The sequence below is a fragment of the Neoarius graeffei genome, chromosome 8 (assembly GCF_027579695.1).
Source record: "Neoarius graeffei isolate fNeoGra1 chromosome 8, fNeoGra1.pri, whole genome shotgun sequence".
Classification (NCBI taxonomy): domain Eukaryota; kingdom Metazoa; phylum Chordata; class Actinopteri; order Siluriformes; family Ariidae; genus Neoarius; species Neoarius graeffei.
In genome coordinates, this window is record NC_083576.1 from 59,779,506 (window position 1) to 59,805,425 (window position 25,920).

Here is a 25,920-nt window from a genome sequence, read left to right on the forward strand (position 1 = left end):
ACACTAAAAACACTGTAAGAGACAACACAGACAGAGTAGACTAAATATACAAATAAATAATTAATTGACATGTCTGATTGGCTTCTGTTAATCTATAGGCCAACAAGTTTTGAAGCTGGATATGGATTCATTATATCCAGGTAAGTTTATATAGTAGTAACTGCCGTGTGGAAACTTCATGATGTCAGAGCATGCAAATGTAAGGCTGTGGATCTCAATAGTAAAGCCTTTGAGCTCAACCAAAGAGCACACTGTGGTAGGATTCAGACTTGGACCTGGTGTGTCAAACTTAAATCAGTGGGCACCCAAAGGTGAAAGGTTGTATGAAAGTGAGTTCTCGTTTTGATGAAATCAGATTATAGATACCATCAGATTATATACAATGGCAATTTAATTTATTTTTGTTTAGCACAAGTACAATCGTTATTGGCAATGATTTAGTTTAGAATATTTGCAGTTAACTTTATTTCTTACTTTCTTTTTTTGTGATGTAAGCTGAATACAGTTTCTCACTGTTAACTCATCACTGTCCAACTGGATTCAATTTTTGGATTATTGCATTTTTTTATTATTTGTTATGGGGATTGCATTCGGTAACCTGGCTCCATGAAAGGACTGGAGTTTCCTTCAAGAAATATGAGCACTTCAATGGATATGCTTGATGAAGACAAATCAGGAAGATCCAGCAAATCAGAAAATGTAGAGAGTACAAGAAACCAGTTGAAAGCAGAGGGAGAGAAAATTGATGAATTTGAGGATAACTGCATGAAGGAAGCTCTGCTCACTAGCCGAAGGTCAAAACCCAAACTTGGGTCTGCTCAGGCTGTGCTCTCATCCAAACTCAAACCAGAGACTATTCAAGAGGAGCCATTTGTGACTGTATCAGAAAACCCAAGGGACTGGGAACCTAACAGTGTGCTGAACTGCTCTGAAATCAATAATGGAGAAAAAGAGAAAGACAGAAAAAATGAAAATACAAAACACATTGCTAATGAAGGGGATTTATTTTCTAATGCAGTCTCCAGAAAGAATATGTGGAGAGCTGGACAGAGGGAAAGATGGAGAGGGAAGAGGCGAGAGAGACTGGGTGGTAGTGGAGAGAACATAGACGAGGAGGAGGACAATACTGAGAAAGAAATGAACCAAGGAATTCGACTGAGACACACACAAAGACAGTGGAGCTCGAAGGAGGCACAAGATGAAGAGTCAGAAATGGATGTGACAGCACAAGGAAATATCAACAGAGATACGGAGATGAGAGGAACAGTCCCCCACTGCATATTCTCAAAGGTTTTTGCCACCTCTTTTGCCTCATCATCCTCATCATCATCATCATCCTTCAACTATTCCTCAGCAGAAAGTGATGAGGTCTTCAGTGAGGGAGAAGAGATGGCCAAGAGGAAAGATATAAGAAAGGTGAGTGGAGTCAAAGACCAGACAGCATAATTCATTCACACTCAAGCTATAAGGACTAGAACACTATGAACTGTATGTCTAAACTACCACCATGATTTTATTCAGCTCTATTCATCAAGGATGGTTGTTAGCATGTCTTTTCTATTTCCATCATGTCCAGTTTAAGTTCCATAAGTACATTTCTGAATAGAAATATTAGTCTTCCATAATACATCTGCTTTTTGGAATAGAAATACTTTTACTAAGGCTCACTCTGACTGTCCCGCAGTCAATTTGCATGGTTTCTGAAAGAGAACCTTGACATTAGGCATTTGAATAAGCAATTTGCATAGCCGAATAGAGAGATAGAATGATAGTAGCCTGTTACTGGCAAATTTGAAAAGTTATTTGCTAATATATTAAACATAATAAGATGACTGTAAATGTCACAAGACTGTCATATTGCACTATCATATCAAGTCAGTTCATCTGTTCTTAGACATCCTCTTCCTTTGTCATTTTAAGTACTGTAAACTGTCATATTTGCACTGTTAATATCATAGCTATCTGTAAACTGTCTTATTGCACTATCATACCAAGTCAGATCATCTGTTTTTTAGTTGCCTACATACTGAAAATAGGCATCTGTACATGCCAATGCTACCTCTATCACTTGATGCAGCTAGTCACTTCATTCTCAACCCTGTTACTGCTATGCATCTGTGTTCCTTCAGGGACTTGCACAAGTTTATGTATAGTTTATGTATAGTTGTCAGTAGTTTTTTAGTAGTAGTTTTATATTAGTTTTATTATACATATTTTCCTATGTTTATTTTAGTATTTACAGTATGTGTGCACTTTATGGTGAAGCTTTAAATCTCATTGTACTTGTATAATGACAATAAAGGCTTTCTATTCTATTCTATTCTATTCTATTCTATTCTATTCTATTCTATTCTATTCTATGTTTCAGCTGATGAGGAAGGGTATATTGACTTATGGTAACAGGGATAATGTTCTAATAATAACCATGCAGATAAAGTTTGTAAAGCTCAGGGTCTCAGATAATGATTACATTGCATAGCATTTTAACAGTACTGTGCGTGTTTGCTGTATGTAGTTAAGAGAAATGGCTTAAAGCAGAATTTTAATGACTACAGTTTGAAAAATAAATAATTTCCATGATTGTATCTCTGAGCAGAGCACTGATCATAATCATATCTCAATTAAAGATGAGTCAATAGCTTGGAGCACAAACTGCACAAAATCTGCACAAGATTTTTTCCTTTTCCAGTGTCGATCCTGGAGGACATTCTTAACTATGATGCAGTGGTCAAAGCGCAGGCAGAGTTCCTGGGTACAGCTGGCTGGACACCAAGGCACGTGATCTGTGTGTACATGTTTACACTGCTGTTTACTCTGCACACTATGTTACATGTGGTATCCACCATATTACAAATATGTTAAACGACTTTTTAATGCAGCACAGATTAAATAATATGCATGCAAATGCTTGTTTATAATCAGGTAACCTCCATCTGAGTGAAGGTGGAGAGGTGCTGAAGAGATTCAACGAGGTGGAGGACACCTGCCTGCAGGCACTCATGTCTGATTCACTCTGTCAGTTTGTGCCTCGCTATCATGGGCACATCAGCAGGAACGGAGAGGACTACATCCGTCTCGAGGACCTGCTGTGCGGCCTCAAGCAACCTGTCATCATGGACTGCAAAATGGGCATTCGGTATGGAAGATGTATTATGCTTTATTTATACATATATCATCTTTCAAACATTTAAAATGTAAAGTTCATTACAGAATAAATGAAAAAAACAGAATAAATTTAAAAATAAAATAGGCAAATAATAAAACAGCCAATAAATTAAAGCTGTGGCAGAAAGAAGAAAATAACAACATACAATATAAACATATACAATAAAAAGTGCGGAAAATATACAATAAATATAAAAAAATTAAATAATAGAAAAGTAATGTAACTAGTCAAAGTAAGCCAAATGATAAAAGCTAGCTAAATGCTTAAGATGGAAAAATATTTTAGCTGTTTTTTTTAAATGAGCAATTTCCTATGTTTACTGTGGAGCAGGATAGCACCAGATATTAAGACACAATTTGTAACAGAGTTTATCAGGCATTCAGAGATGTACCGGTATGAAGGTGCTATGCAATTAATACTTTGGGTGTCAAACTGACAAACTGGATAGGGTTGCCAACTCACTGATCCAGAGTCCCAGGTTCAATCCATAGACCAGATTACTCGAAGGTTCACATGTGCTCCCAATGTTTATGCACTATCACTATCCAAATGAATGCAGGTAGATGGATTATCTACACTAAATTGCATCATATCAGGGGTGAATTCCCCTGCCTTGCACCCAGTGTTCCCGGGTAAAGCTCCAGGTCCACCTGAACATGAATGAATTAATAAAAAGATTTTTAGGCATTTCTAAAGGAAAAAAGCAGCCGCTGAAGTGATGTTAAAATCAGTCTAATATAACGTCATTTTTTAAGCATGTTTTAATATTTTTGCTACTGCATTTTATACGAGTTGTTGTTTGTTTGCTTGTTGTACTTGTAGAAAGGCCTGTGAACAATGCATTAAAATTGTCAAGGTGATTAAAAAAAAACGAGCATAGATCAATGTAACAGGAGGGTCTCAGCCATATACTAGTATATCAAGTCAAAGTCCCTTCCATGCCAGGATCTGGTCTTCCCAGGCAGTCTCCTGTCCCAATACCATCCAATTCCTTAAGGCGCATGGGTGCGGCACCGATCTCCGATTTATTAGCCCTCAGCCTCTTATATAGCTAGGGTTACAGTTGAGGGCTAGTCCTCTGATAACCACGAGAGTTTGACTCCTCCACTCACATCTGTATTGCAGTGTGCCTTGCCAGATGGCTGTAGGTACCATTTTTATGATGGTCTTTGGCAGGGTGCGATTTGTCAAAAAAACAGAAGGGGGGATTTTTTTTTTTAATCATGAAATGTCACAAAATTAAGGTAACAATAGGCTAACAGCTCAGTAACATCCGATGATATCAAATGAATAACACTAAATGAAAACGAACACTAACCCAGAGATAGTAAATTCATCTTCCTATCTCTCTGACTAAATACACGAACACTAACACAACAAAGTTCGCATTGCTTGTCGCGTTGCTGTGATGTTTCTCTCCCTCCGGATTAAATAATGGAAAGTGACTCGAAAATCACTAAAATACATGAATACTAAATGAACAGTTTGCTCTGATGGCGCAGTTCACATTGTGCGCAGCTTTCCGATTTAAACTGTTTTTTTCTCATCCTTATACTTCCTGTTTCATGGACTGTAACGGATTTGCTTATTTAGTAATTTTAATACAGAATTTACTTTGAAATTATAATCAGACACTCCAATGTCCCCCCTAAAAAAAATCGGCCGTGAAAAAGGCAGCATCCGCCAAAAGGCACGCTGTTTGCATCCCTGCATAGAACGCAAAGATATTGTTATTATCTACAATGTATGGGGACGTTCGTGAACATCAAAGCTGCCACTTCGGGTCATTTTGAAAGTGAGTGCAATGTAGACCATAGAAAACTGTGTCACAACATGCCTGTCATGTCAACTTTTTTTTTGGTTTGTTTGTTTTATTGACGGGGTTGTCCCCGAGGATTTTTTTTCAGCAGAGATAAAAACCGGGGGGGGATGATCCCCCCCAGCAAATCGCACCCAGGTCTTTGGTATGACCTGACCACGAGTAGAACTTGCGACCTCCTGGCCAAGAGGCGGACACGCTATCCACTAGGCCAGCTCGCAGTGTGAGCTGAAGACACACGCACACATACTGTACACACACACACACAGTGTGTGTGTGTGATGATTAGATATTAGAGGCTGATTAGATAACTACATAAAACAGCAGCTGTACCTATTAAAGTGTCTGACCAGTAAGAGTCTGTGTGTGTGTGATGATTAGATATTAGAGGCTGATTAGATAACTACATAAAACAGCAGCTGTACCTATTAAAGTGTCTGACCAGTAAGAGTCTGTGTGTGTGTGTGTGTGTGTGTGTGTGTGTGTATAATTTTTTTAACAGTTATTCCATGAAATCAAGTCGGACATGAGCTGAGAGCTGACAAGGCATGTAGTACTGAGTTGATTATAAGCAGTGGTGTAGTGGAGACTTTTAAAGTAGGGGTACGCGATTCGTGACGTCATCGATTTGATATCATGTCAGAAGCGGTAGCCTTTGTTTGGTCGCCTATGTTTGGTATGAATGATTTGTATAAATGTTATGTTCTTTTAACAACACGAGGGCACAAGAAGACACTTTTTTTCAGACATTTTTATGTGTGCAATTTTCATTCGTGTTTGTCAGTACAGCCCAACTGTTATGGCGAAAAGCCGCGGTTTATTTTGTCTCCAATAAATATGCCGAAATGGCTAAAGAGGAACAAATTCGCCTTCTCCTTCCGAATGCATCGTCGTAGACAGCACCACTCTGCTGCTGGAACTCAACATAAACCTTGCATAGGTTTAACATGGACTATCAGGCGTGAAGCCAAAATATTGGAAATTATGATTCACAAACACCTTTGTTCATGTTCGATTCATGTTCATTTGAGCTGAGCTGCATTCAGAATTCGATATTTTTACTAGCCTACTTACTGCCGTGGCAACAGCATGTGTCCAGAAGTTCAAAAAAAGTCACGTCACTCACTCACATCGCATACAAACCAGCAATGGGCTGAAATTTATTATAAAAGGCACCAATCGAATAAATCAAGCATTTAGTCTGGCACGATTGAGGCACCTGCGTATACAAAATACATGACATGCAGCCATTGGGTTAAGCCCTACCATGCACTCCTTCTTAAAGACTTGAGTATTTCTTTAAATTTATTGTCATTTCACATTTTTGGATGTACAACAAAACACTAAACAGGAAGGCCACAAAGATTATGAATTTCAAATCATATATATAATACAGTATGTGGTGAAATTATCCACGTAAGGATGACCAGGCAGGCGATTATATCAGTTCTGTTGCCCTCTCGGTGCTGCCACCATGAACGCCCGGAAATCACACACACACGCACACACACACACACACACACACACACACACACACACACACACAGAGACCCTACTGTTATTATTAGGTTATTCAAAATCATAGGCCTATACTGAGCAAAAATCGCATTAGAACTTCAAAGATCATAAAGCATTAAACCGACAGATGGCGGAGTCAACCGTTTACATAATTCTAATATCTCGGCTGCGTTTAGAATGTATTCTACTTTGCGTCGCTACGTTTTACGTAACGTTCGATTGGGGGGGCATTGATGATGAGCACAAAGGCACGTGTCACTTACTGTAGAGCGTATAAACTCAGGCCATTGAATGACAGTTTTTTTTTTATCTCACCTCGGGAGAAGTGGGTGGACGGCGTACCCCCGCGTACCACGCCCACTACACCCCTGATTATAAGCCATGTAAAACAAGATTGAGTGAAATAACTATCATATCCACATTCACTGGATTTTGAGAAACAGGGCATTTTTATTCTTAGCAAATTCAATACATAAAAACTTTATACAAAACGTCCAACAAAATCATTTTTGCTTTGAATGTAAACAAACCGGCAAAATGACAGTAGCAATTTGTGAAAAATGCTATAATAATAATTCTTGAAAAATAAAAAAAAAAAGATATGTTCTTTCCGTCAAATACTTTTATTCCATATTTTGTTGCTTTTTTTTGGGGGGAGGGGAGAAGAATTTTTATTTCGTCCTCAATTTGTTCAGCAACACGCTCCACCATTTTGTTTTTCTCTACTCACCCGTTATCAAAAAGAAGTATATTTCAAGTTCATTTTATTAAGTATACTTAAGCAAAGTTAAAGTGTATTTCCTTAAGTATACTTTTGTGTACCAAGTATACTGATATCAATGAACTTACAGTATACTTGTGAATAAACTAATCTAATACTTCTTGGGACAAAATTGGCCCACTTTTAGTTTATAAAATGTATACTTTAAGTCTAAGAGAAGTAAACTTTGAGTATACAAGAAGTATTTTTTTATTTTGTACTGCAAGTATACCACAAGAAAACTTATATACTAATAGTTTACTAGTTCTATACTTGTAGTCCACTCTTTAGTTTACAAAAGCATACTTCATAATATACTGGAAATATATTATGTGTTTACTTGTTTTATACTTCTAGTCCACTTTTTAGTTTACTACAATACTTTGTAGTATACTGGAAATATACAACCCCGATTCCAAAAAAGTTGGGACAAAGTACAAATTGTAAATAAAAACGGAATGCAATGATGTGGAAGTTTCAAAATTCCATATTTTATTCAGAATAGAACATAGATGACATATCAAATGTTTAAACTGAGAAAATGTATCATTTAAAGAGAAAAATTAGGTGATTTTAAATTTCATGACAACAACACATCTCAAAAAAGTTGAGACAAGGCCATGCTTACCACTGTGAGACATCCCCTTTTCTCTTTACAACAGTCTGTAAACGTCTGGGGACTGAGGAGAGAAGTTGCTCAAGTTTAGGGATAGGAATGTTAACCCATTCTTGTCTAATGTAGGATTCTAGTTGCTCAACTGTCTTAGGTCTTTTTTGTCGTATCTTCCGTTTTATGATGCGCCAAATGTTTCCTATGGGTGAAAGATCTGGACTGCAGGCTGGCCAGTTCAGTACCCGGACCCTTCTTCTACACAGCCATGATGCTGTAAGTGGTTTGGCATTGTCACGTTGGAAAATGCAAGGTCTTCCCTGAAAGAGACGTCGTCTGGATGGGAGCATATGTTGCTCTAGAACCTGGATATACCTTTCAGCATTGATGGTGTCTTTCCAGATGTGTAAGCTGCCCATGCCACATGCACTAACGCAACCCCATACCATCTGAGATGCAGGCTTCTGAACTGAGTGCTGATAACAACTTGGGTTGTCCTTCTCCTCTTTAGTCCGAATGACACGGCGTCCCTGATTTCCATAAAGAACTTCAAATTTTGATTTGTCTGACCACAGAACAGTTTTCCACTTTGCCACAGTCCATTTTAAATGAGCCTTGGCCCAGAGAAGACGTCTGCACTTCTGGATCACGTTTACATACGGCTTCTTCTTTGAACTATAGAGTTTTAGCTGGCAACGGCGGATGGCACAGAGAATTGTGTTCACAGATAATGTTCTCTGGAAATATTCCTGAGCCCATTTTGTGATTTCCAATACAGAAGCATGCCTGTATGTGATGCAGTGCCGTCTAAGGGCCCGAAGATCACAGGCACCCAGTATGGTTTTCCAGCCTTGACCCTTACGCACAGAGATTCTTCTGGATTCTCTGAATCTTTTGATGATATTATGCACTGTAGATGATGATATGTTCAAACTCTTTGCAATTTTACACTGTTGAACTCCTTTCTGATATTGCTCCACTATTTGTTGGCGCAGAATTAGGGGGATTGGTGATCCTCTTCCCATCTTTACTTCTGAGAGCCGCTGCCACTCCAAGATGCTCTTTTTATACCCAGTCATGTTAATGAACTATTGCCAATTGACCTAATGAGTTGCAATTTGGTCCTCCAGCTGTTCCTTTTTTGTACCTTTAACTTTTCCAGCCTCTTATTGCCCCTGTCCCAACTTTTTTGAGATGTGTTGCTGTCATGAAATTTCAAATGAGCCAATATTTGGCATGAAATTTCAAAATGTCTCACTTTCGACATTTGATATGTTGTCTATGTTCTATTGTGAATACAATATCAGTTTTTTGAGATTTGTAAATTATTGCATTCCGCTTTCATTTACAATTTGTACTTTGTCCCAACTTTTTTGGAATCGGGGTTGTACTATTGGTTTACTCGTTACACACTTCTAGTCCACTTTTTAGTTTATAAAAGTATACTTTATAGCATATTGGAAAATACTATTAGTTACTGGTTATATACATCTAGTCCACTTTTTAGTTTTGAAGTATACTGCAATTACCCTTCTAGGTATACTATTAGTTTTCTAGCCCTAACCCTTACCTCATGCACACTACCAGTAGACAACTTAAGTGTTTTGAGCTGACCACAAACTTATGGTACATGTAGGTTTAAAAGATGGGATTTAAAACATACTGCCATATATCACAAAGAAGCCAATATGTGTGAAAAAGAAGTATTTTATAGGCTACGGTCAAAAGGATAAGCACAACTACAGGGCAAGTACACTTAAACATCTCATTATCTCTAGCCGCTTTATCCTGTTCTACAGGGTCGCAGGCAAGCTGGAGCCTATCCAGGGACGGAGCTAAGGGGTGGCCGGGGGCGTGGCCACCCCAGGGCACGCCTTGGCCCCGCTCTGGCCACCCCAGGGCCGGACAATAAAATTTATAAAACCGATATGTCCCACGAAATGTTCCGCCCACTGGATTTTTGTTCCGCCTATTTGGTTTCTGCAGGGATGCATATTACCGTAGCACACAAACATTTTGCGCATTCAAGCAGCAGGTGGATGAGCAGGTTGTCGTGACATCAGATAGTCATGGTCTAGTCTGACAACACAACAACCTACGTGAACGTGTGATTAATTTGGGAGGTAAGTTATTCATCTCTCATACTCTCCAAGTTTTCTCATTTTGTAGACAGACAGTTACAATTCTGTCCTCAGACAATTCAGAGTGGAGTCTAACCGAGCCAAATGCCTAAACTTGGATGAGTTTATGAATCACTTTGCTCACTCTAACCGCAGAATACAACTTTAAAGTTAATGTTTGTCTGTTACATGAAAATATAGAGATGTTGTGTGTTACTGGTGGGAGTAGATATTGATTAATAATTGTCACACTCATACATACACAACACTCATGCATTCTCTCAACACACACTCTCCCCTTACCCCTCTCTCTCTCTCACACACACACCACTCATGCACCACATTTCTATATTTACATGTAACACACTCACTCATACACAACACTTATGCACTCTCTTAACACACTGTCTATCTCACTCACACACATACACAATTTGTGCACTACATTTCTATATTTACATGTAACATTCATACACTCAACACAGACACACAACTCATGCACTAAATTTTTATATTTAAATGTAACACTCATGCACTGTCTTAACACTCTCATGTATGAACACATACTTCACTCTCTTAACACACACTATGTCTTTCTCTCACTCACTATAAGATACAACTCGTGCACTCTCAACACACGCCCTCTCTTACACACACCACTCATGCATGATGCACTACATTTCTATATTTACATGTAACACACTCACTGGTATACACAACATTCATGCACTCTCAACACACACACCACTCATGCACTCTGAACATACACTCTCTCACACACACAACTTATGCACTTCATTTTTGTATTTACATGTAACATATCTTCACACACACACACACACACACTTCGTATACTACAGCTCATCTATATCTACGTGCAGTGCACATACTTTCCCCCTCTCTCTCACACACACACACCACTCATGCACTACACCTCATCGATGTCATGTGTTACATCAGTGTAACACTTTCTCTCTCTCACACACACACACACACACACTTTGTAACTCAACACACTTAGTTTGTACAGTACTTACAATGGACAATATCACAACATGTTGAAAGTGTTTACATATGTTGTATGTATGAGTTAAGTATACAAGTACACTAAGTAACTTTAAAAACGCACAATGGAATTCAACACAATATCACTTTAGATCCATGCATATATTTGAAATTTATGATATTGTATGTAATGCACACACATCTTGAAACATCGATAAAGGACATTTATTGTCAAACTCAAGAATTAATTCACAATAAAAAAATTCAAAGTGACAGTTGGTCCATGTTCACGAAATTACAGGTTCAGTATCGTGTATGACCTCCGTTTGCTTGCAACAAGGCGTTCACTCTTCGTGGCAGCAGTGACTGAGGGTGTCAGGAATCTGTCACGGAGGTGAGCTAGCCTGATGTGCTGATCCTGAACTGGCGTCGTGACTCAAGGCTGACCAGGGCGTGGACGATCCCTGGTGCTCCCTGTCTGTCTGTAACGCTGACTCAAACGGGAAATGGTCGAATGATGAACACCGAAGTGCTGGGCGACCTCTGTCTGTGTACTTCCGGCACGCAACATCCCGATGGCCTGTTTACGTTGATTTTGGCTTAGGCGTGGCATCTTCAATAATGACAATTTTCCCATCATTTCCCCCGGGTATTTATAGGCAAGATTGTGTGTGTACAGTGTATGCAAAATTTGTTTGAAAATTAAAGCCTGTCCATGTCATTGACTACCCGAGTCATATTGTACGTTATTGAGTACAACTCCCTTAAATTCGGATTTGAGCACAGATTTGGAACTTATTCGGGCAGAACGAAGTTATTTTTCCATTGTGATATATATTTCTTTTCTTCTTGAGATAAACTCAGCACGAATTCAGCAAGTTTTATCAATGTGCGTTTTTAAAGTTATTTAGTATATTTTCCTTTTCCTGAGCAAAGCACTCTTTATTCAAGCCTGACTAATATCCTTACTACTTCCCAGGTGCCTGAGACAGGTGATCTTTTAGTTTTTACTTTTGCATTTTAGTAGTGATCGTTAAAATCCTGATGCTTAACTAGAGTAAACAAGTTGGATGGTTTCTTTGTTTTGCAGATGCTTTGTTACATAAATAAATTAATACATTAATTTCTGACCTCTTGGCTCACATGGGTTTTGATCATGAGTGAGGCACCAGATATGCCACCAGATACACATCATCTCGTCTCGTCTCGTCTTCTTCCGCTTTATCCGGGACCGGGTCGCGGAGGCAGCAGTCTAAGCAGGGAAGCCCAAACTTCCCTTTCCCCAGACACCTCGGCCAGCTCCTCGGGAAGAACACCGAGGCGTTCCCAGGCCAGCCGAGAGACATAGTCCCTCCAGCGTGTCCTGGGTCTTCCCCGGGGCCTCCTCCCGGGGGGACATGCCTGGAACACCTCCCCAGGGAGGCGTCCAGGAGGCATCCGAAAAAGATGCCCGAGCCACCTCAGCTGATTCCTCTCGATGTGGAGCAGCAGCAGCTCTACTCCGAGCTCCTCCCGAGTGACTGTGCTTCTCACCCTATCTCTAAGGGAGCGCCCAGCCACCCTGCGAAGGAAACTCATTTCGGCCGCTTGTATCCGCGATCTTGTCCTTTCGGTCATTACCCAAAGCTCATGACCATAGGTGAGAGTCGGAACGTAGATCGACCGGTAAATTGAGAGCTTCGCCTTTTGGCTCAGCTCCTTCTTCACCACAACGGACCGGTAAAGCGACCGCATCACTGCGGAGGCTGCACCGATCCGCCTGTCGATCTCACGCTCCATCCTTCCCTCACTCGTGAACAAGATCCCGAGATACTTAAACTCCTCCACTTGAGGCAGAACTTCTCCACCAACCTGGAGAGGGCAAGCCACCCTTTTCCGGTCGAGAACCATGGCCTCGGACTTGGAGGTGCTGATTCTCATCCCAGCCGCTTCACACTCGACTGCAAACCGCCCCAGTGCATGCTGAAGGTCCTGGTTTGAAGAAGCCAACAGGACAACATCATCCGCAAAAAGCAGAGATGAAATCCTGTGGTTCCCAAACAGGATTCCTTCTGGCCCCTGGCTGCGCCTAGAAATTCTGTCCATAAAAATTATGAACAGAACCGGTGACAAAGGGCAGCCCTGCCGGAGTCCAACATGCACTGGGAACAGGTCTGACTTACTGCCGGCAATGCGAACCAGACTCCTGCTCCGTTCGTACAGGGACCGGACAGCCCTTAGCAAAGAGCCCCGAACCCCATACTCCCGAAGCACCCCCCACAGAATACTACGGGGGACACGGTCGAATGCCTTCTCCAGATCCACAAAGCACATGTGGACTGGTTGGGCAAACTCCCATGAACCCTCGAGCACCCTATGAAGGGTATAGAGCTGGTCCAGTGTTCCGCGACCAGGACGAAAACCGCATTGTTCCTCCTGGATCCGAGGTTCGACTATTGGTCGAATTCTCCTCTCCAGTACCCTGGAGTAAACCTTCCCTGGGAGGCTGAGAAGTGTGATTCCCCTATAATTGGGGCACACTCTCCGGTCCCCTTTCTTAAAAAGAGGGACCACCACCCCAGTCTGCCACTCCAGAGGCACTGTCCCTGACCGCCACGCAATGTTGCAGAGGCGTGTCAACCAAGACAGCCCCACAACATCCAGAGACTTGAGATACTCAGGGCGGATCTCATCCACCCCCGGTGCCTTGCCACCGAGGAGCTTGCAAACCACCTCAGTGACTTCGGCTTGGGTAATGGACGAGTCCACCTCTGAGTCATCAGCCTCAGTCTCCTCAGTGGAAGACATGACGGTGGGATTGAGGAGATCCTCAAAGTATTCCTTCCACCGCCCGACAATGTCCCCAGTCGAGGTCAACAGCTCCCCACCCGCACTGTAAACAGTGTTGGCAGAGTACTGCTTCCCCCTCCTGAGGCGCCGGACGGTTTGCCAGAATTTCTTCGAGGCCGACCGATAGTCCTTCTCCATGGCCTCCCCGAACTCCTCCCAGTTCCGAGTTTTTGCCTCCGCAACTGCCCGAGCTGCAGCACGCCTGGCCTGCCGATACCCGTCAGCTGCCTCGGGAGTCCTGGAGGTTAACATGGCCCGATAGGACTCCTTCTTCAGCTTGACGGCATCCCTTACTTCTGGTGTCCACCACCGGGTTCGGGGATTGCCGCCACGACAGGCACCGGAGACCTTGCGGCCACAGCTCTGAACAGCTGCGTCCACAATGGAGGTAGAGAACATGGTCCACTCAGACTCAATGTCCCCCGCCTCCCTCGGAAGCTGGGAAAAGCTCTCCCGGAGGTGGGAGTTGAAGACCTCCCCGACAGAGTGCTCGGCCAGACGTTCCCAGCAGACCCTCACCATACGTTTGGGCCTGCCAGGTCTGTCCAGCTTCCTCCTCCGCCAGCGGATCCAACTCACCACCAGGTGGTGATCAGTTGACAGCTCAGCCCCTCTCTTCACCCGAGTGTCCAAGACATAGGGCCGGAGATCAGATGAAACGACTACAAAGTCGATCATCGACCTCCGACCTAAGGTGTCCTGGTGCCACGTGCACTTATGGACACCCCTATGCTCGAACATGGTGTTCGTTATGGACAAACCGTGACTAGCACAGAAGTCCAATAACAAAACACCACTCGGGTTCAGATCGGGGAGGCCGTTCCTCCCAACCACGCCCCTCCAGGTGTCACTGTCATCTCCCACGTGAGCATTGAAGTCCCCCAGTAACACAATGGAGTCCCCAGTCTGAGCACTCCTCAGTACCTCTCCCAGGGACTCCAAGAAGGCCGGATACTCTATACTGCTATTTGGGCCATAGGCACAAACAACAGCAAGAGCCCTCTCCCCAATCCGAAGGCGCAGCGAGGCGACCCTCTCGTTCACTGGGGTAAACTCCAACACATGGCGGCTGAGCTGGGGAGCTATAAGCAAGCCCACACCAGCCCGCCGCCGCTCACCACGGGCGACTCCAGAGAAGTGGAGAGTCCAGCCCCTCTCGAGGAGCTGGGTTCCAGAGCCCAAGCTGTGCGTGGAGGTGAGCCTGACTATCTCTAGCCGGTACCTCTCAACCTCCCGCACAAGCTCAGGCTCTTTCCCCCCCAGCGAAGTGACATTCCATGTCCCAACAGCCAGCCGCTGTGTCCGGGGATCAGGTCGTCGAGGCCCCTGCCTTCGACTGCCACCCAATCCACATTGCACCAGTCCCCTACTGCTACCTCTGTGGGTGGTGAACCCACAGGAGGTCGGGCCCACGTCAGCTCTTCGGGCTGAGCCCGGCCGGGCCCCATGGGCAAAGGCCCGGCCACCAAGCGCTCGCATACGAGCCCCAACCCCGGGCCTGGCTCCAGGGTGGGGCCCCGGCTGCGTCATCCCGGGCGACGTCACGGTCCTCGGATTTCTCTCCATAGGGGTTTTGGTGAACTGCTCTTAGTCTGGCCTGTCACCTAGGACCTGTCTGCCTTGGGAAACCCTGACAGGGGCATAATGCCCCCGACAACATAGCTCCTAGGATCATTCAAGCACACAAACCCCTCCACCACAATAAGGTGGCAGTTCAAGGAGGGGCAGATACACATCAGAATACAGGAAATCAAATCTAGCTAATTCAAAATTTCCCGGGGGAGGACCCCCCCCCTTTATTTAGTCACAGCATGGCCACCCCTTGTATATCTTTGCCCCCCCTTTGGCCACCCCATGTAAAAAATCCTGGCTACGCCACTGAGCCTATCCCAGCTGACTACGGGCAAAAGGCGGGGTACACCCTGGACAAGTCGCCAGGTCATCACAGGGCTGACACATAGACACAGACAACCATTCACACTCACATTCACACCTACGGTCAATTTAGAGTCACCAGTTAACCTAACCTACATGTCTTTGGACTGTGAGGGAAACCGGAGCACCCAGAGGAAACCCACACGGACACGGGGAGAACATGCAAACTCCGCACAGAAAGGCCCTCGCCGGCCACGGGGCTCGAACCCAGACCTTCTTGCTGTGAGGCGACAGCGCTAACCACTACACCACAGTGCCGCCGCACTTAAACATAAGTCACAAATATTTTAATACTTTATTACACTTTTGTTAAGTATATCTTGATCAAAAGTTTAAGTATAAGCTTAATATACTTGGATGTTTCTATATACTTTTCAGTATAAGCCAAGTATACTTATGTATAACTTTATTAAGTATATCTCTGATAAGTAAATAAAAAGTAAACTGAAAGTATGCTCTTATTTTTAGTTTAAAAGAAGTATACTAGAAGCACACTTAAATAAATTTCTTTTTTGTAAGGGACGGTATATGAGTTGATAGCCTAGTAGTAGAGTAGCCAATCATAGCACATGATTGCTCATATCCAGTGAATGTGGATAGAATAATACTGGATATGCTAAACTACGGAGGTGGAATCTGTACTGTTACTTTAGCTACTTCATATGCAGTTCAGAGAAAGCCAGATGAGGTGCACATTAGATTACAACCCCGATTCCAAAAAAGTTGGGACAAAGTACAAATTGTAAATAAAAACGGAATGCAATAATTTACAAATCTCAAAAACTGATGTTGTATTCACAATAGAACATAGACAACATATCAAATGTTGAAAGTGAGACATTTTGAAATTTCATGCCAAATATTGGCTCATGTGAAATTTCATGACAGCAACACATCTCAAAAAAGTTGGGACGGGGCAATAAGAGGCTGGAAAAGTTAAAGGTACAAAAAAGGAACAGCAGGAGGACCAAATTGCAACTCATTAGGTCAATTGGCAATAGGTCATTAACATGACTGGGCATAAAAAGAGCATCTTGGAGTGGCAGCGGCTCTTAGAAGTAAAGATGGGAAGAGGATCACCAATCCCCCTAATTCTGCGCCGACAAATAGTGGAGCAATATCAGAAAGGAGTTCGACAGTGTAAAACTGCAAAGAGTTTGAACATATCATCATCTACAGTGCATAATATCATCAAAAGATTCAGAGAATCTGGAAGAATCTCTGTGCGTAAGGGTCAAGGCCAGAAAACCATACTGGGTGCCCGTGATCTTCGGGCCCTTAGACAGCACTGCATCACATACAGGCATGCTTCTGTATTGGAAATCACAAAATGGGCTCAGTAATATTTCCAGAGAACATTATCTGTGAACACAATTCACCATCCCATCCGCCGTTGCCAGCTAAAACTCTATAGTTCAAAGAAGAAGCCGTATCTAAACATGATCCAGAAGCGCAAACGTCTTCTCTGGGCCAAGGCTCATTTAAAATGGACTGTGGCAAAGTGGAAAACTGTTCTGTGGTCAGACGAATCAAAATTTGAAGTTCTTTATGGAAATCAGGGATGCCGTGTCATTCGGACTAAAGAGGAGAAGGACGACCCAAGTTGTTATCAGCGCTCAGTTCAGAAGCCTGCATCTCTGATGGTATGGGGTTGCATTAGTGCGTGTGGCATGGGCAGCTTACACATCTGGAAAGACACCATCAATGCTGAAAGGTATATACAGGTTCTAGAGCAACATATGCTCCCATCCAGACGACGGCTCTTTCAGGGAAGACCTTGCATTTTCCAACATGACAATGCCAAACCACATACTGCATCAATTACAGCATCATGGCTGCATAGAAGAAGGGTCTGGGTACTGAACTGGCCAGCCTGCAGTCCAGATCTTTCACCCATAGAAAACATTTGGCGCATCATAAAACAGAAGATACGACAAAAAAGACCTAAAACAGCTGAGCAACTAGAATCCTACATTAGACAAGAATGGGTTAACATTCCTATCCCTAAACTTGAGCAACTTGTCTCCTCAGTCCCCAGACGTTTACAGACTGCTGTAAAGAGAAAAGGGGATGTCTCACAGTGGTAAACATGGCCTTGTCCCAACTTTTTTGAGATGTGGTGTTGTCATGAAGTTTAAAATCACCTAATTTTTCTCTTTAAATGATACATTTTCTCAATTTAAATATTTGATATGTCATCTATGTTCTATTCTGAATAAAATATGGAATTTTGAAACTTCCACATCATTGCATTCCGTTTTTATTTACAATTTGTACTTTGTCCCAACTTTTTTGGAATCAGGGTTGTATGTCAATGAAAACATTTCTGACATTTGTCAGAGAAGAAGCCGATATATATATATATATATATATATATATATATATATATATATATATATATATGAAAGTGTGTGTGTACACACACACACGGCCAGCGGTTTGTGGACACCTGACCGTCACACCCAAATGTGCTTGTTGAACATCCCATTCCAGATTTAGTCACACTTTTGCTAACCTCTACTCTTCTGGGAAAGCTTTCAACTAGATTTTGGAGCATGGCTGTGGTGTTTGCCCATTCAGCCATAAGAGCATTAGTGAGGTCAGGCACTGATGGCAGGTGAGGAGGCCTGAGGCACAGCTGATGTTCCAGCTCATCCCAAATATGTTGAGTGGGGTTGGGGGTCAGGGCTCTGGGAAGGCCACTCAAGTTCTTCCATGCCAAGCTTGGAAAACCATGTCTTTACGGGGCTCATTTTGTGTACAGAGGGACTGTCATGCTGGAACAGGTTTGTATCCCTTAATTCCAGGGAAACTGTAATTCTACAGTATACAAAGATATCCAACACAATTGTGTGCTTCAAACTTCATGGTAACAGTTTGGTGAAAAAAAACACATATGGGTGTCCACATACTGTTGGCTATATAGTGTATATACACATCATGAATCAGCAGTGCCTCACAACCTCACTATCATGGGGGAACAAACTGGGTGGGGGCCTGGGGGATCTATGTGGATTAGGCCTACTTTCACCCCTGGTCCAGGCATTATATGCATTCAGACTCGTTCTTCACATCACATGGATTTGGTAGAAGGTATCTTGTAACTTAACAGAATTCAAAGAAACTCAAATTAGTGTGCACTTTATAGTACAATACATTTGGGTATATTAAAAATAAGTCTCTATTTACTATTATTCTTGCGTGGTTGACTGTTCATGTATATATGTGTCCTTATTTAAGTATTGCTCTGATTATTTTGATGCCTTTGTCTTAGCACCTACCAAGAGGAGGAGATTGTGAGAGCAAGAACCAAAGCGAGCATCCGACATGATATGTACGAGAAGATGATGAAAGTCGATCCTACAGCTCCTACAGAAGAAGAACATGCACAGAGAGGCGTGACAAAGCTGCGCTATATGCAGTGGAGAGACAGTACAAGTAGTACATCAACGCTAGGATTCCGCATAGAAGGCATAATGGTATAACTCAAAGATTTGTAATGCATTGTTGGAGTTACATAAATAAACATATAACACAGCCTCTTATGGTCTACTCTGCTTTTGTGCTTTTCAGACAGAGAATGGCATTGTACGACGAGATTTTAATAAAACTCAGAGCAAAGCACAAGTTACAGAGACCCTGCTATTATTTACCAAGAGGCAGGTACACATTCTAGTAAGTTATTGATGTAATATCTTTTATATACTTTTATTGCCAATAACACCATGCATAGACCTGATACACAATGTGACCAAATCGTATGTGGACACCTGACCATCATACCAATACTGTGGGCCTTCCACCGAACTGTTGCCAAAAATTCAGAAACATACAATTGTCTAGAGTGCCTTTGCATGCTGTAGCATTAATGCTGCATTCATGGTGCCTTGTAATTGGTAATTTGCAAGTTGTGATAACATCATTTCCCACCATGAGACATTCTATATGCAAAGTGGGGAAAAAACATGGATGCCTTTATGAAAATGTACCTTTGGTTTGTGCTCTCAGAGCATGTAAAGCTAATAAGAAGCTACTTTAACTGCATTTTTACAGTTCCAGGCCTGAGCGGCTATTGGTACCGTACTTTTCTACTAGAGTGAACTTCAAATATTTATGCAACATTTTGGACTGAAATTGCAGTACAGCAATAACAGATGACAGTAGTGAGTCGGTTAGCAACAAACTAGCCAGCAGATAGTAGTGAGTAGCAAGTAGCTTAAAAACAAGCTAGCTGACTAAGGTTAATGATAACTCTAATGTTTACCTTCTCAAAACAGCAATTATTATGGTCAGTGTTATAGACTTAACCAAGTACGGTGTTTGTGTATTCACCGATCTAAAGCCAATATGACTACAGAGAAGGGGGACTGTTCACAGTGGGAGTGGCCATAGTGTTTGGACATCACACTATAAACAGGGAAGGAACTGCTAGTTGAGAAGCCCACCTCAAGTTAACAAGTTGAAATTTCTAATTTTTCGATGGCTTTTACTGGTTGTATTGGGGAATTATAAGTCGCAACTTCACCTCAAATGTACCATAAGTTTTCTCTTCACGGGAATTATGGATCTTAGACCAAACCTGTTTTCAGCATAAAGCACAATGCCCCTGTGCACCAAGCAAGCTCCAAGAACACATGATTTGCTACAATTGGTGTGAAAGAACTTGAGTGGCCTGTACTGAGCCCTGACCTCAACCCCACTGAATACCTTAGGGATGAATTTGGAATGCTGATTGCACACCAAGCCTTTCCACCGGACATCAGTGCCTGACCTTGCTAACACTCTTGTGGCTGAATGGGCACAAATCCCCACAGCCCTCTTCCAAAATCTAGTGGAAAACCTTCCCAGAAGAGTGGAGGCTGTAGAAGCAGCTGAGGAGGAGCAAACTCCATATTAATGCCTATAGTTTTGGAATGGGATGTTAATGAAGCAAATTTGAGTGTGATAGTGTCCATATATTTTTTGGCCATATAGTGTACATTGGATTATATTTTATTATGAATTACAAACGTTTGTCAGCAATTTATATTTAGAAATTCTTTTATTTAGAAAGAGCACGGCGTATGATTTCTAAGCTTTTCGAGTGCTAAAAGCTCCCCCTTGTGGAAAATCTTCAGCCTGAGCAAGAGTCTTACTGGCCAGGCCTGAGTTTCCCAAAAGCATTGTAGCACAAAGATCATTGTTAAATGGTAGAGCGAGCAGCGCAATGAATGCTCTCTCTCCTAGTTAAGATGCTCTTAGTGTTAAGAGGCTTTTGGGAAACCCACCCCAGATTCATGAGGCACTTTACATACAAAAAATTCTCAATTCTTTTATCTCTTGTATATTAGGAAGCCTATGTGTCCAGATTGGATGCATTGAAAGAGACATTAAAGGAGTCTGCCTTTTTCAGAAGCCATGAGGTTAAGTAGAATAAGTGTTTGTGTTTTCTTCTTAAACCAAACTTTGTTACTCAGAAACACAAGTCTCTTCCACTTATTTGGTACCCTTAAAAATACCCCGTCCTTCCTTCCATCCTTCCCCTAGGTAATAGGCGGCTCTCTCCTTTTCGTCCACGATCGTCCAACCAACAAAGCCAACATATGGATGATTGATTTTGGGAAGACCACTCCAGTGCCCAATAATATGCATCTAAAGCATGATGTTCCATGGATTGAGGGAAACCGGGAAGATGGCTACCTATTTGGGCTAGCATCCCTCATCTCTTTGCTGCATGTTGCTATCAGGGACGTTAAGGGACAAGACCTAGAGACCCACCACTCACAGACAGAGCACACAGTGTCAGAACTTTATCCACACCAGCCTGGGATAAGTGAGGCAACAACAGACTTTTTAAAGGACACTACAGCCACCAACCATACAGACTGATGCGGATAGTGTCATTCCATGTATCCTGTAATATACATGTTATATATACTGCGTATTCATTGCATATACTGTATATAGATATGGACAATCAATATTTGAACACCTGGAGTTTCTTGTGTTTTATTACAGTTTATTCACTGTTATTCCCACAGGCCAAACACAATGATACAGAATAGCAATTAAATAAGGAAACCTAAATCTAATGAAACTTTATTAACTGGTTGCTTTCAGATCCTAACAGGACTGTAAATTAATACTGCTGTCATACCACCATATTTCTCTTTCCTCTTCTTGCTTTGTACACATATACACCATACTGAGCTATTGGCTTAGTAGCTTATGACTATGGTCAGAGTTCCATAGTTGTGGATTGCCTCCCCTTATCACTTCTCATTTCTACCTTGCTGATTGTATTATATTCAAGAGCCATGCAGCAAGACTTGCACTTGTGCAGCCTGTGTCTGATCTCCCTGAAAACTAACAAGCACCAGCTACATGTTCACTTCCTCAGCACAGAACTTCTTGAGAAGGCAGGGTCTAACTCAGACATGGTGTGCATGGTTTGATTCAGAGTCTAATCTGACCCAAACACTGCCAGCAGCCTAGACACAATGTGATGTGTATATATTTTACACTTTTCTGTTTACCACATAATTCCATACCACGCAATTCCTAACCCTACCACATAATACCATATATGTTCCATACATTAGTTCATAGTTTTAATGTCTTCAGGATTGTTCTACAATGTAGAAAATAGTCAAAATACAGAAAAACCTATGAATGAGTAGGTGTATCCAAACTTTTGACTAGTACTATGAACTTGCCCTTGTTTGACTACAAAAAAATACAAGTGCTGCCAGGCAAAACAAACCTCGCCCAGTAGCACTTATTTTAGTATTATAACAACTGCTAAGAAAACTCTGAGAGACACCCCATCATATAGCATATCAGTGGAAGCATAATTGAAATATGAACATTTTTGAATTAGTTTGAAATAAATATGATGAATATGAAGGAAGATATCGTAAAAAAAAAGGATTTTTACCTTTTTTGTGACCTTGACCTTGACCGGATGACCCTCAAAATGTTGGAGATTCTATTTGAGACCAATGCCCATCTATCCTGAAAGTTTCATGAAGATTGGTCCAGCCATTTTCCCGTAATGTTGCTAAAAATAAAAAATGAAAAAACAAAGAAAGAAAGAAACCCCACTGAAAACAATACCTTGCCCCCTGGTGGACTCCATCCCAGGTGAGGTAATAATAATAATAATAGGGCGGCACGGTGGTGTAGTAGTTAGCGCTGTCGCCTCACAGCAAGAAGGTCCGGGTTTGAGCCCCGTGGACCGGCGAGGGCCTTTCTGTGCGGAGTTTGCATGTTCTCCCCATGTCTGCGTGGGTTTCCTCCGGGTGCTCCGGTTTCCCCCACAGTCCAAAGACATGCAGGTTAGGTTAACTGGTGACTCTAAATTGACCGTAGGTGTGAATGTGAGTGTGAATGGTTGTCTGTGTCTATGTGTCAGCCCTGTGATGACCTGGCGACTTGTCCAGGGTGTACCCCGCCTTTCACCTGTAGTCAGCTGGGATAGGCTCCAGCTTGCCTGTGACCCTGTAGGACAGGATAAAGCAGCTAGAGATAATGAGATGAATAATAATAATAATAATAATAATAATAATAATAATAATTTGCAGGGACTAAAAGAACCATCAAGAAAATTTCATGAAACCCAGTCATTCATATTATTGGCAAAGTTTATTTTTTGTGAATCCAGTGGAAAAATATACTGTTTGCTTTGCTTTACACAAACATTTATACACAACTTAACAAAAAGACTGATAAATGAAGCCCACTGTTATTAGCACATGTCCACGTACAACAATGACTGATTAGGATCATAATAATCCTAGACAAATACTTCTGGTGCAAACATGATTCACATGAAACTGATGAATCAGAAAACTGAGCTAAGGAGGTTCAAGTCCTTCAACAGAGAATTCCTTATACCCCAATGACTAGTCATCCTCCTGTTGCTCATTAGTGGAGAATCTCCATCCATCCTTTGGAGCGGATCCCAGCTGACTTTGGGCAACAGACAGGGCACATCCTGGGCAGATCGCCAATCTATTGCAAGGCTAACACAGAGATGAACAACCATTCACACTCACATCTATGGGTAATTTAAAGTAGCCAGTAGACAATCCATATGTCTTTGGACTGTGGGAGGAAACCCATGCAGGAAGAACATGCAAACTCTGCACAGAAAGGTCCCAATCAGCCTCAAGGTTTGAACCCAGAACATTCTTGCTGTGAGGTGACAGTGCTGCCATCTCTAGTGAAGAATCTCATCTAATCTCATTATCTCTAGCCGCTTTATCCTGTTCTACAGGGTCGCAGGCAAGCTGGAGCCTATCCCAACTGACTACGGGCGAAAGGCGGGGTACACCCTGGACAAGTCGCCAGGTCATCACAGGGCTGACACATAGACACAGACAACCATTCACACTCACATTCACACCTACGGTCAATTTAGAGTCACCAGTTAACCTAACCTGCATGTCTTTGGACTGTGGAGGTTGAAACCCACGCGGACACGGGGAGAACATGCAAACTCCGCACAGAAAGGCCCTTGCCGGCCACGGGGCTCGAACCCAGACCTTCTTGCTGTGAGGCTACAGCGCTAACCACTACACCACCGTGCCGCCCCGTGAAGAATCTCATTAGAGAAAAATATCTGGAAGTTTCTTCTTTCCTGATAACTCATTTCAACTGCCATTTTCAACACCAGCCTCAGTAAAGTCTGAAAATGGGTCTGGGTTGTTCCCTACTAGCTTGCTGGCTCTAAACTAGCCATGGCAGCCACTCTTAAAATGGTGGCAGCCAGAGTAGGATTGGAATAGTGCTATGCGATTAACAGCACCAAATGTGCTCTGTCGCACCACCAGTCATGATGAAATTCACCATGCTGTAGTGTAGGGATTTTATTGAGAACATTAAGGACAGATTTGGACAGACAGCTCAACTATACCTGGATTTTCTGGTGCAAATCCCACAGTACACATCACAAAAACATAGCAGCCAGCCTTCCAATCTGCACTGCACACATTCCTTCTTCATCAGGTCACGTTTTTCCTTGATTTCCAAAGCACTAACTTGTCTCCAGGGACTGCTAGACAGCAATAAGTGGGTGGCACCTTTATGCAGGTTCATAAACCTTTCTGAAAGGGGTGAGGCACCTCCATCTGCCACAATTCCCAAAGACCCAGGCATGGGTCTTTGGGAATCCAGGAGTCCTCCCCCTTTTGTTGGAGTTCCTTAAAGCCCTCCTCCTGAGGTTATACAAGATACTGAACTAAAATGGGTGTCTCTGAAAACTGCCTTTTTCCTCACTATCACTTCTGCAAAAAGAGTGGAAGAACGGTATGTATATTTTGTTGGCCAGATCACAAGAAATGACTGTTTGAATATTTCTGCCCAAGATCCACACAAATTTGTGAATCAGTCGATTCAATTTGCAATATTCCATGAAGGCAAGTTGGCAAATGCTCCTTGTGCCCAATAAAAGTGTCCTATATATTGTTTGGACCAGAAGTTGGCTGTCCAATCCTTAGACCAACTTCTCATCTGCCACAGAGGAAAAACATGGGGTGACGGTTTTTTCCATTATTCTAAGCAAAGGCTGATAATAATATCCTTTGATGCCCTGCAGGTGATTTTCACTGGAAGGGTGAAATAGACCTTTAATCAATGTATATCAATGTAGTTCTCTGAACACTAGATAACCATCATTCAAAATTGTTTGTCATTCTTCACGAGCATCAGGTCAATGAGAACTTGCTGACAAGGTTCCAGGTATTGGCAGGTTTATTTGTAAATACTGCATCATATATTATTTTTTTTATTGGAAGGTTAGTACTATCACTGCACAGCAAGCAGGTTCTGGATTCAAACCTGCCAGTCAAATGGGGCCTTTCTGTGCGGAGTTTGCATGTTCTCCCCATGTCTATGGATGTTTCCTCAGGCTGCTCCGATTTCCTTCCACAGTCCAAAGACATGCAGATTAGGTCACCTGGCTAATAAATTGCCCATGTGAATGTGAATAGCTGTCTGTCTTTCTTTCTTTGTTAACCATCTGATAGACCTGTCCAGGGTGTACCGCACCTCTCACCCGAGGTCAGCTTGGATTGGCTTCTACGACCTGTGGCATAGAGAATGAATGAATGAATGAACGTTGGAAGGTCTCAAAATGTACTGTATGCGGATGGGAATAAGAAAATATCCAGGTGATTC

At 42.4% G+C, this 25,920-nt stretch overlaps 1 protein-coding gene across 1 annotated transcript; it reads left to right on the forward strand.

Annotated features, from left to right (window-relative positions):
- Positions 1-281: 281 nt before the first annotated feature.
- Positions 282-21,722, forward strand: si:ch73-22a13.3 (inositol-trisphosphate 3-kinase A). The gene is made up of 8 exons (XM_060926976.1): positions 282-329; positions 496-1,416; positions 2,690-2,774; positions 2,923-3,136; positions 19,037-19,241; positions 19,336-19,437; positions 21,093-21,164; positions 21,289-21,722. The coding sequence occupies exons 2-8, from the start codon at positions 607-609 to the stop codon at positions 21,628-21,630; spliced, it is 1,830 nt and encodes a 609-aa protein (XP_060782959.1). The 5' UTR covers positions 282-329; positions 496-606; the 3' UTR covers positions 21,631-21,722.
- The last annotated feature ends 4,198 nt before the right edge of the window (positions 21,723-25,920 follow it).

Excerpts from the sequence above, each read along its gene's own strand:
- si:ch73-22a13.3 (XM_060926976.1), top strand. The coding sequence starts at position 607 with ATGAAAGGACTGGAGTTTCCTTCAAGAAATATGAGCACTTCAATGGAT. Across the intron at positions 2,775-2,922 it reads ACAGCTGGCTGGACACCAAG|GTAACCTCCATCTGAGTGAA; the intron begins GCACGTGATCTG and ends GTTTATAATCAG. Across the intron at positions 3,137-19,036 it reads GACTGCAAAATGGGCATTCG|CACCTACCAAGAGGAGGAGA; the intron begins GTATGGAAGATG and ends CCTTTGTCTTAG.